The sequence below is a fragment of the Corvus brachyrhynchos genome, unplaced genomic scaffold (genome assembly GCF_000691975.1).
Source record: "Corvus brachyrhynchos isolate BGI_N302 unplaced genomic scaffold, ASM69197v1 scaffold68, whole genome shotgun sequence".
Lineage (NCBI taxonomy): Eukaryota > Metazoa > Chordata > Aves > Passeriformes > Corvidae > Corvus > Corvus brachyrhynchos.
This window is the reverse complement of record NW_008240039.1, coordinates 2,820,957-2,832,503: the sequence shown is the minus strand read 5'-3', so window position 1 is coordinate 2,832,503 and position 11,547 is coordinate 2,820,957. Positions and strand designations below refer to the sequence as shown.

General features: G+C 48.8%; 1 protein-coding gene across 1 annotated transcript in view; it reads right to left on the bottom strand.

Annotated features, from left to right (window-relative positions):
* The window catches only part of LOC103622321 (probable glutamate receptor), a 10,146-nt gene extending 1,834 nt beyond the window's left edge, over positions 1-8,312 (bottom strand). The window contains exons 1-9 of the mRNA XM_017743980.1: positions 8,130-8,312; positions 6,843-6,954; positions 5,220-5,251; positions 4,163-4,222; positions 3,294-3,473; positions 2,251-2,477; positions 1,891-1,988; positions 1,162-1,379; positions 464-689 (exon numbers count right to left, since the gene is read on the bottom strand). Of these exons, the coding sequence (XP_017599469.1) occupies positions 464-689; positions 1,162-1,379; positions 1,891-1,988; positions 2,251-2,477; positions 3,294-3,473; positions 4,163-4,222; positions 5,220-5,251; positions 6,843-6,954; positions 8,130-8,228 (1,252 nt within the window). The 5' untranslated portion in view covers positions 8,229-8,312. The remainder of the gene's footprint in view (positions 1-463; positions 690-1,161; positions 1,380-1,890; positions 1,989-2,250; positions 2,478-3,293; positions 3,474-4,162; positions 4,223-5,219; positions 5,252-6,842; positions 6,955-8,129) is intronic.
* Positions 8,313-11,547: the final 3,235 nt, after the last annotated feature.

The following is an 11,547-nucleotide window of genomic DNA, read 5'->3' as shown; positions in this document are numbered from 1 at the left end:
TGGTGGGCAGCGGGAGAGGGAGAGAGAGGAGCCATGGTTTGGTTGCACATTGTTAATGGGTGTGGGGTCGGGTGTCACTGAACACAACAGCCCCTGCCAAGGGCTTTTCCTGGCTAACAGCGCCCCTGTCCTACCCACAGAGGGGGTAACACCTGTGGGATAAGGGCAGAGCGAGGGTGCTTAGGGAAGGACATGAGCAAACTGTCCCCTGCTCATTGCCTTATGGGATCTGCATTCCTGGGGCCAGGGACACCCCTGGGAGATGGAATATTTGTGGATTAGAGTTCAAAGTGAGAGCCAGTAAGTGCCAGTGATAATTCCCCACAGAACAGGGACCCTGCAGCTTTTTCAGTCTGGTCACCCTCAACAGCAGTGTTGGCTCTGGCCCGTTGCTCTGTCTCTGCTCCTGCAGCCCCTGCCATCCCAGGGAGGAGTGGGACAGAAGAGGAGCACAGGGACTCACCCTGGGTGGTGGCGATGCCGAAGCCCCGGGCCCCGATGACCTCGGGGGCCCTGATGAGGTTGCAGTGACGGGCGGCCGCCAGGTCCTGCGAGATGGACTCGCCGATGAAGGCGTAGTTGGAGTCCATCACGCGCTGCACGGCCTCCTGGTAGGTCTTGACCAGAACGTGCTCCCGCCTCTTCTCCATGTACTCATAGATCATCTGGTGGATGGGGTTCTTGGAGTTCTGCAGCCCAAAAATCCCAAGTGTCAAACTCATGTGTGAGACAACACCAAAAAAATAAAAAACTGCCTGTATGTGCAAGGGTTGTAAAACATTTGGAGAAGAGCACTTAAACCATGTGTGAACCCCTGCAAGCACAGATTGTCCCCAACACCGGGGACAGGCATCACACAGGGGTACAAGTGTCATAGATGGCACCTGCTGCTCGAGGTACACAAGGGCAGCCCCTGAAGAGTACAGAGATTTTTAAAGAATACAGAATAAAAATAGAGTTCTGTGCCTGCCTTCCTGTGAGAAGAGGTGGAGGAAGGGGTGACCAGAACAATAACCATATTATTTGAAGTATTATAGGAAAACTGAGAGAGTCAACAATGATGAGGGTGCTGTAGGGGTTACAAGGCCTGAGCTGGGTGACTCAGCCCCAGCTCAGCAGTTCTACAGCCCCTGTGTGTGGGGACCACAAGATTCTCTGCACCTTGAAGTAGTAGAAAGTTGAGGAGCCCTCCAGTGTCCCAAACTCCAGATTCCTCTGCTTGACCAGGTCCTCAAAGGTCTGGATGGGGAGCTGCTCGCTGCCAGAGCTCAGCAGGGCCGTGAAGTTGGCGATGTAGGCGGCCAGCAGGGCCAGGGTGAAGAGCCACCAGACCACGGCGATGACCCGCACCGAGAGCGCCTGGGGCCGGGGGGTGGCACCTGCACCACGGGGAAACAATAAATCACAGTAAACCACAGGGGAGGGGATGTGTGGCCAGAGACACACCAAGAACTGCAGATCCACCAGCCTGAGTGAGAGACTTGCCTTTAAATAAAGGCAAACTGCAGACCCTGCCCTGCAGCAGAGCCTGAGCCTGGAGAGCCCCACTGTGCTGGTGAGTGGCACCAACGCTGCAGTGCAGGGCTGGAGCAGCAGCAGCGGCCCAAAGCTACACAAACAACTCCTCTGTTCAAAGCAGCCAGGCCTGGTCAGCTGGGCATTGCCCAGAGCAGTGGTTACAGCAGAAAACATTTCCCAGCTGGAGGCAATCACATGTACAACCCCAGCAGGTCTCTAATCACACCTCCCCACACTGGTTTAGTGCTCCAAGTGTCCCTACTGAGACACCTTTTCCCCCAAGAGCACATCGCAGAAGTCACAGAAGAAGCTGGGTGTACCAGCAGTTTAAAAACCCTGCTGGCGCTGCTCTGGTGCATCCTCCCAGCTCACCTTGCAGGGCGAGTGCTCCTGCTCCAAACCAGAGGCTGTTCAGGAAGGTAAAGTGGTTCTCTTCATTCTTTGGCTCATTCCATTCACAGGGGCTCAGTCTGTGGGAAAATGACAGGATAAAACCAGACATTCAGAGGGAAAAAACAAAAATAATCCTCATCAAGAGATCTGGTGTTCCTCATGGGGAGATCCGACTCATGATGCTGGCTGAACCTGACAGGACTTAAGCTTTCTTAGCCCTTGTACTGGACCTGTACAGAGGGTTCCTCAAAGCAAAATGCTCCCTGGGACTTTCTAATCTCTTCATAGGTGAGAAATCCACTGACTTGAACACAATCTGTGAAACAAATGCATTTGTACCTGGCAACAAGAAAGAGGCAGAAGCACGTGAGCAGATAAGCGAATAAAAGGGCTGTCCAGGTCTCCTTGCTGAAAGGAGACAGGAAGTGGAAGAAAGACACGTCCTGGGAGGCCGTGTCCTTCCGGAGCAGGATCCCAATCCCAGTCTGCAGGAAGGGCGTGGTGAAGGACACCACCTCTTCCCTGGCTGAGGTGACGGTCAGTGGAGCCACTGCAATGTCAGCTTCCTGCCAAGGAGATGAAAACCAATCAACCACCCAGCCCAGGGAACATTTCAGTCCCTCAAACATTTCTGTCCCTCAAGCAGGTGCTTCCCTGGCTGAGTGGGCAGGTGTTGAAATGGCATCACTTCCCCAAGTCAACAGCCTTGGGATGTGAGCCCCAAGGAACAGGACAGGTTTCCTATGGAAATCATTGGAATGGAATTCCACCCAATGGAATCCTTCACAGCGAGGTGCTGGTTGGTATCTGGGGCTTCTGGTTTCCTTCTGCAGCAGGAGCCGGGCTGGGTTTGCTCACCCAGAACAAAAGGCTGCTCCTGTCTGACTCTGGCTGAGAGCTGGGCACAGACTGAGCTCAGAGGGGCAAAGAGCTTTAACTGAAGTGTTCCCCACAAACGGCAGAACATCAGCCCCAGGGAATGCACCTGATGGGGTGAAATGTGCATTCGAGCAGCTCTTGAGGAGCCTGGGCATGGCCATTCTGAATGAAATGAGTCTCACCCAGAGGTTAAGCTCAGGGTAAATTTTGCCAAGGTGTCTGCACAGTCTCACAAGCTACAGAGAAACACTGAGACAGACAAGCGCTGCCCTGGGAGTGCCTGGCTGTAACAGGGGTTTCCTGCTGTGGCTGCTGTCTCCTTGTGCCTTATTTCCATCTCTGTAGGCCAAACCCAACTCCAAGTCTTGCTGCTCATCAGTTCTACGCTCCAGGCAGGAGAACCCCGAGTTCCTCAGTCCCTGAGCAAATCCTAAGGAAGCCCAAGAGCTGCTCCTGCTGTCCTGTCCCTGCAGAGTTGGTCAGGAACACAAACTGGGAGTTACCCGCCGGAGGATTTCCCCGATCATCCCGGTCCAGTTGCCGCCAGCAGCCACGGCTCCGTACTGGCCGTCCCCCACCACCTTCACGCGGTACTGGAAGCGCAGCATTCCCGCCAGGGCTCCCAGCAGGTCCATGCAGTATCCCTCCAGCTCCGCTCCCCGCACCATCACGTACGGATCCTCCTGTGGCAGAGGGACACGGGCACAGCTGCAGCCTCCCACAGGGCACTGACACCCAGGGGAGTTAAACCCGGCCCTGGTAAACCCTCCCCGTTACTCCTCTCCATGTTAATGCAGGGTAACACTTCCAGACTGGGAAGATATTCCCTGGAGTCATGAACCACCACCAGGGCAGCTGCATCCCGCAGGCACCACGGGAATGAGTGAAAACCTCTTCTCAGCCTAAAAGCCAAATACTTCTCATTTGGCCCATCACAGGCTGGGCAGGGCCCAACATCAGGTTCAGGAAATTCACTGCTGCAGCTTCTCCTGAAAGTCCTGCTTGTCTGGGGCACCTGGTGATGCATTTGGGGGATTTTATAGCCTGGTTTTGTCCCTTGTGACCTTTACATTGTTCCCAAGTCAGGGCAGAAACAACGCTCAGGGAGCTGAGCCCCTCAGGTGTAGCTCAGCAGAGAGGCCTGGCTGCCTCCCCAGAGCACTGACACAGCCCTGTGCCCCCAGCCACAGCCCCCAAATCCTCCCACTGCCCACAGCTGGCACCTCTCCACCCCTGAGCCAGCCCCAAAACACTGCGAGGAACGGGGCCATCACTGTCAAAGCCAGTCCAAAACACCACCTGCACATAAATGGGTGGGATATAAAAGGCAAAGTGCAGCTCCAGCTGTGCCCTGCCGCTGTCACGGCCTTACCAGGATCGTTGTGACAGTCAGGGTTGGAAGACCCTCGGCTGCTCCCCGTGAGTCTGTGCCCTGCAAAGCAGAAAATGAAGGAACAGTTGGATTTCAAAGTCCCAGGCGTGGCCCCACCAGGCTGGGCCTTACCTGGGAGGTGCAGGGGGTGTGCCTGTGTTAAACCAGCCCTAAACCTGCCCCGTGAGCTGCAGTGACTGCTGCTGTTTGCTAACTAATTAATGAATCACAGCCTTTCACTTTATTGCCTGGTGCAAACAAAAATCGCTTCAAACGCTGCTGCAGTTCCTCAGATGGTGTGCACAGCCTTCCCAAGAGACCAATTCGTGCTGCAGACAAAAGAATTAGCAGCCAATTAAGGTCTCATTAGAGAGCAATTCCAGGAGACACAGAACAGTTGGAAACCTGAGAGGAGGAGGAGAGGAAAACGCGGATTCACTTCTGTGAATTAAAGATACATCCTCCAATTTCACAGAGTCACCCAGCTCGAGAGGATTCCTCATCAGAGCCACTTCAAGGCAATTTAAGCTTTTGCCAGTGAAAGGTCAAATTCTATGAGGTTTGTTGGTCTTAAACGTATCTGCTTATTGTAAAATTACAGGGTGATTTTTCTAGATAGAGAGAGAGGATGTGTACATGTGTGTGTGAATATATAAATATATTTATCCAGTACAAGATCTGCCAAAGAAGCTCCAGTCCTTCCAGGAGCCAAATGATCTTGGTTTAATTCTCTCTGTGCAATGGAAGGGTTTGAGGGATGAGCTTTGTCTTGGAAGCTGTGATCGATCACAAGTTCCCCAACTCTACCAGCCGTAAGAGAGGGCTACTGACAGATTCTTCCCTGGGGCACGACTGAATTTTGAGCTCTGGACAAAAAATTCAGTTAAAAAAACCACAAAAACAAACAAACAAGCAAAAACCCAGTCAGCCATGAACAGTGTACTTAAAAGAATAACTCTCCACAGATTAAAATCATTGCACTCTGACCACTGCTTCTGAATTTAAAATGTAAGATCATCTGCCCTATGCCTTCATGCACTAATGAACTCAAACATACCTTACTCACAGCATCATCATTCCTCCCAGCTCCTGGAAAAATACAACAAAAATATCAGATTTGTGGGGGGCTTGTATTTACAGCTCCTCAAAAGTGGCATTTCATGCCCTCATTTCACAGTGCACTGAAATAATCAGAACGATCACCCTCAACTCCCAAACTCCCTTTGTTTCCTCCCCCGGAGCACAAAGAGAGGCAGAGACAGGAGTGGGGCTGCAGGAGGTTCTAATGTCACTCAATGATGTCACTTAATGTCACTCACCCTCCGAGGGATGGGTCCTGCACAGCCAATCGCTCCCTGAGGAGGGGCAGCACCAGCTCTGCTGCTTCCTCACACAGCCAAGATTTGCCCCCATCCCTGCCAAGCCCCATTTTCCCTGAGGAGAAGCCCCCTGAACAGCCTAAAGTTCCTCACCACCCACTTCCCAGACACTGTTTTTCCTTACTCTTCCTTTCCCCCCTACTGCAGAATTAAAACCACAATTTTGTCAATATATGGCTCATTAATTTCCCAGAACAGTTTTTCTAGAATCTGCTTAGCACTGCTCCTTGGAATCAGAGAATTCACAGTGCAAAAGCCAAAAATCCCTCAAGGTTAACCAAAAAATGCAGGGTGTTTTCACTCTTTCAAGCAAAAGCTGTGAGTTTTTCACTAAATATAACAGCATATTCATTCATTATGTATTTATTATTCCTTCTTTGGTGCTGCATCTTCTGGCCTTGTGCTGAACTCCACATTATTGTAAAACAAAACCTGTTTTTTCCCTCTCCACCACAGTTCTCCGTGGGGGCTGGAAACCTTCACAAAGGAGTTCTCTTGTCTCCCTTTAGAAACCCTTTAAAGCCAGCAGCAGGATTTGGAGGCCCCTTTCTGAGGGCCTGTGGGGTTCCTTGGAAGCCAGCAGAGCGTTCTGAGGGCTCCAGCTCCCAGCTCAAAGCCCCTTTGTGAGCCCTCCTGAAAGGCCCAGGGGCGATGGGGCTGCAGCACCAACCCCAGCTCAGGGCAGTGACACTTCCCAGCAGCGAGGCCCTGTCCTGGGAATCCTCCTGAGAGGCTGCAGGAGCACGGGACAAGGGGAAGGGCTCATCCCTCCCTTCCCTGTAGGTTGGTGGCTGCAGGAAGCGACTGTGGCTGCAAAAATCAGCTTTTCCTTTGCTCCTGCTACTCTGAGCTTGCCCTTCTTTGCTCCTGCTGCACTCCTGGGGAAAAGGCTTCTGGCACTGGTCAGGACTGGCCGCCTCACCTCAGTTTTCTCCCCCATCCTCAGCACATCTTGCTGCAGCTCAAGGGAACATAAACTCAAAGAAGTGCAGCTTTAACCACAATAACCACACCTAAACCCACCCTTTTTCTTGGCTTTTTCATCTCCCCTGTCTCTGTCATCTGGTTTTCAACTGGAGCAGCAAAGCCACTTGGTGACATCAAAGCCACTTGGTAGCAGCACTCACAAAGCCAGTCACAAGGTGAGCCCTGGGGAATCTCTTAATAACCCATTTGAAAGCAAATTCTGAGATTAAGATAAAATCCTGCAAGCACTGGCAGGTAAAAACTGAACAAATTAATGTTCTGAAGAACAAAACCAGATTTGGGTGCAGCCAACACTTCGGGATCATTTTCCTCACCTGCCTGGCTTGATTCCCTCAGGAGCAGCACAGCTGTAACCACACAGATCGTGAAGTGAAGACCTTTATCCATTGGAGCAGAGATTCCTGCTGTTCTAAAGGAACCTTCCTGCTGGAGGTGAAAGGCAAGCAGTTAAACCTGGTTTTACAGTTCCTCATCACTGGGTGAGATCAGTTTGTCCTGGATTTTCTGCACCTTTTCCTGTAGGTCCACAATTCCAAACAAAGTCTCCAGCTGAAAACAGTCACTGCAGAGCTCAGCCAGAACAAATACTAAAGAAAGGCTCTGGTGAAGTCCCCACTGCAGCAAAAAGGATGTGACAAACCTAAAAAAGGGGATTTACCCACTGGTGGTTCTCTCCCTGTGGGTTCTTCCCCAGGGAAAGGGGGGGAGAGGAAGCAGCAGCAATATTTTTAATTGTATTTGTTGTCCAAGTGTCAAACAAGATTCAGGGCACCATTATGACACCAGAAACTTTAAAAAACAAATTAAAAATGCCCAAGAAAACTTACCATTTATGAGAGTGTGTAGGCAAAAATATACTACACGTGGCATTACTTGCTGCTGACTGATGCTCAGAAAACACTGGATTATTTATCTTACCTCATCAGCTTTTAGGAAATCTCCCCAATCTTGCACTCCCATGAAAACTCTTGGCATTACAGCTCAGTACTTTCCCTCACTTCTTTTCCCTGTGTTTTTCACCTAATGGGAGAAATAACTGAAACCTCCACAGAAGATTCTTTCCGGGTTAAATTTCAAAGCTGATTTTGTTGGTGCTGCTGTTAAAAAATGCTTCCAAATGGGAATATTTTGATCGTTGTGAAGGGACAGAGGAGATCTGAGCTATGGATCAACCAACACTGACTTTATTCTACAACCACTTTTTAGACAAAGTGGCTGCTGCTCTTGGCTGTTGCCAGAGCAGCTGCATCACCCACTGGGGAAAATAAAGGAAAAGAAGCAGCAGCCTTCAGGCTGAGCCAGACAGGAGCTGCACTTTTCCTGGTAGGTTTAACCTGTAAATTCCTGCTCCTTTTCCCTTCCAATGCAACAAAATCATCTTAGTTTCAAGTGGCCTCCTTTAAAAAAACCCCAAACTAATCAGAGCTGGTAATACATTGCTGGCATCACCTTGGAAAGAAAGTTGTTAAACACACTGCTTGATTATCTAAGAGCACGAATAGGGTGTAAAGCTGGGTAAAAGAGCCAGCAAGGAGGCTGTGACACCAGGCTTTGCCCCTTGCCAGAACCAGAGCGCAAATTGAAAGCAGTTCCTCACTTACAGCGACTCCCTTGGCCCGTCTGTCCCGTCCGGGCGTCTGTGCAGGAGCAGCTCGGGATGCCCGGCACAGGAGGAGTGGGAATCCCACGGACTCAGGCATCCAGTGCTGGGTTAAATACCCGAGGGAGGAGGAGGAGTGGCCTCTGAACGTGCCAGCTCGGGCCGGGGGCACCTGGAGCTTTGCGGAAGGGGGAAACCACACCAAAGGACAGGCTTTGGAAGCTGCTGAGTGCAGCAGCTGGGTGCTACATCAAGGCTCACAAAATCCTATTACTGGCCCGTGGTGTTCCTGTAAAATTCCTCCCTCTGGAACTGTCCCTGGCAGCTGTGCCCATTTTCCTGCCTGTTGCTCACGCAGATAAAATCAGCTTAGAAAGACACAATCGAATGTTCATTATCAGTGTCATAACGAATGGCAGGCTGGAGGAATACAGACCACAAATGCCATGTCCAGCCGTGTCCGATACACCGCTGTGATCTGGAGACTCTGGATTTCGGATCTTACAGCTTAATGAACTGAAACCCACATACAGGAGTCTGCAGATGCATAGGAAGAGCAAATGAATGAAGAGCAAAACTGTGACCTTCTGCTGACTTAAATTCCAAATAATTCTTAAACGCTGGAATAAATGCCACTCATAGGAATTAATAAATACATGATGAATAGTCTTACGTAGTGTCACGAAACAAGCTCTAAAGCTGGTTGCTACTAATTTGGAAGGAAGAGGGCAAAATTCACATGCACCCTAATGAGTTAAATCCGGACACTGTTGGTTAAAAATCTGAACAAAGATAAATGTTTTGAAGTGCTACACGATGCTGCCTCCTGTGAGGTGCATTAGCAAGTACTGCTTAATCAATTAAAGATGAAAATAATCTGATTATGAGACTCAGTCTTTGAGAAGACACAAATACGCCTTTTAAACATTAACTTTCCGAAGCTGTCAAGTCGCATGTACTTGACATTAAAGTTTAAAAAGCATTAAAGTTACAAAAGCAGCAGCTCCCTGCAGCTTTTCAGCCCGAAATTAAAGTTATTACAAGAACGATTTTTCGTCCAGAGAATGTTAATGAAATTTGCTTTGTGCTGGGACACAATGGGAGGCTCCTCTTGGCAGATCACACGTTCTGCTGCAGCTTCACCTCCTTTCCCTCAGAGGCTGCAGTGATGCTCTCGGGTCACCTCAGTGCACATTCCAAGCCTTTGCTGCACAAAGCTCTCCTGGGGTCTGAAGGATCTGAAACCTGCAGACAAGCTGTGAAGATCTGAGCCAGGCTGGGAAACTGAGGGAATATTTTCAGACAAAACATACTGAAGAGCATTTGAAAAGAACGAATCAGAAAATTTAACCCCTCCAGCCCCCTCCCCAGCGTTACCGTGCTAACACTGTCAGCCTTACACTTTGATATCTCAGAGTTTCAATTTTGTTACTGTTTTGGTATCTCAGAGTTTAAATTCTCATGGCCAAGTGATACTAAAATTAGAACCAAGAACCCCCTCCCAGCTCCACAAGTGACAACCCTTCCAGGAGAAGTGTGAAGGAAGCAAGATGCACTTTCACTGTGCACTTTGCTGGGACAGGAATAGAAGTGATTTTTCAGTCAAGTGACAGGTGAAAAGCAAAATTGTGCTGCAGCATTTTCAGCCAGACTTTAAACCCCCTCAGTGATGAAACAGGGCCATCTGTGTTACTTGTACAGCTGCTCCAGAATGGATCAGCTCCTTCTGTCTGTTTGGCTACTAATCACACCAGTTCCCCCAGAATTTCCATCCTCCCAGCCAGGGCTCTGCCCCAGTCCCTGAGCTGTCTCACACCACAGAATGTCAGTCTCTGCCAGTGCTTGCACATGTTCTGGAGGACCTGAGAAAATCTGAGCTGGGTCTGCGCTGGCTACCACTCTGAAAAAGAGTAAAATTAAATGTTATCTACAAAGGAAGTTGAAAAACAAAGCAGAATGAACGATGTTTGTGTATCACAGACCCCAGTGTTGTGTTACAGCTAAAGAGTCACCAGCTGGAAGGTTAAGTATGTTTATTTTAGTAGTGTAAGGTGGTTTTACAAACAAATTCTTAAATTTTGCAATATACACAAAAGAATCATTACAAAGGCAAAATATCCTCTCAATAATAGGGACTCTATGCAGCCTGAAATAAAATTAAACCTCTGTTTCTCTTTAAAATGCATCTCAGTAAACATTCTTCTCCATCACTGATAAAATGTACATCTATAATAAATGACATCATAATTGGGGGGACACATGACAACATCCCTAAAAATAAAAAGTAAAAAAAAGGGCGGAGGAAAAATTATTACTCTGTTTAGGTTGTTATTCAATTCTAAATATGTCCATCTAAAAAAATTAAATATCTCTCTTTTTTAAACATATCATTGAAAATTTTGCATGGCAGTGCAATACAGAAATAGTAAAATTCATCCAAAAAGTGCTATGTACAGCAGCATTGTTAAAATACCATAAGAAGGGACAGTGCTCTTTCAAGAAAAGACTAACATGCTTCTTAGCCATTTCTGAAGTAAAGTCAGAAGATATTTCCTGTCTGTTTTTAGCCATTCCCTTCCCTCTCCTGTCTCAATTCCCTCAGACAATGCCTTGAGACAAGGAACAGTCACAGCTCAGTTTCAGGGAGTGCATGTGTACATACATGTGCAGACATATCTTTGCATACACACAGGTGTATATACATATATATGTATATATATAGATATATAAACAGGCTGGGTTTATAAAAGCATTGCTTTGGAACAAGAGAGCTCTTCTTCAAAGAGAAAATATGGATTTTCACTGTAATAAGCAGGTCCACGATGGAAGATGGACTGTACCTACTGCATTATTAATTCACACCCTCAAACTCTTCCAGAAAATAAAATGTGATTTTAAGTCCAGCCTCCTTACACGGATCCACAATTTGTAAGAGCAAAATTTACCTTAGCTGTCGTTAGCATCACATTGAACTATTAAACATCAAGGTTACCTATTGTCAGAAGAATTATTGAAATTAGTAAAGACCAAGAGCAAACTGCAAATGCAAGAAGTGGTCACACACAAAGGAGGCCAAATCGGAGGCTGGGCAAAGCGCAATTAAAAACGAATCCTCATCTATTCTTTTGGAGTCCTGATATTAAGCACCCTTGGGCTCAAGGGAAGGCCAGGAAGCACCGAGTGGTGGGAGGATGTCTTGTGCCTCTCAGGGCGCCGAGTTTTGCTGTGACAGGAGTGTAAACAGTGCCCAGTGCTGCCGGGGTCACAGCTTGAGCATGAAGAACACCTCAGTGTCCACCCCGCAGTCGGTCTGGGCTTTGGGCGAGGAGGGCAGGGCGGTGTGGGCGGCAGGGTCGGTGCAGCCGGCCCTGCCCACGCTGCAGGCCCCCTCGGGGTTGCCCCTCTCCTCGATGGGGCAC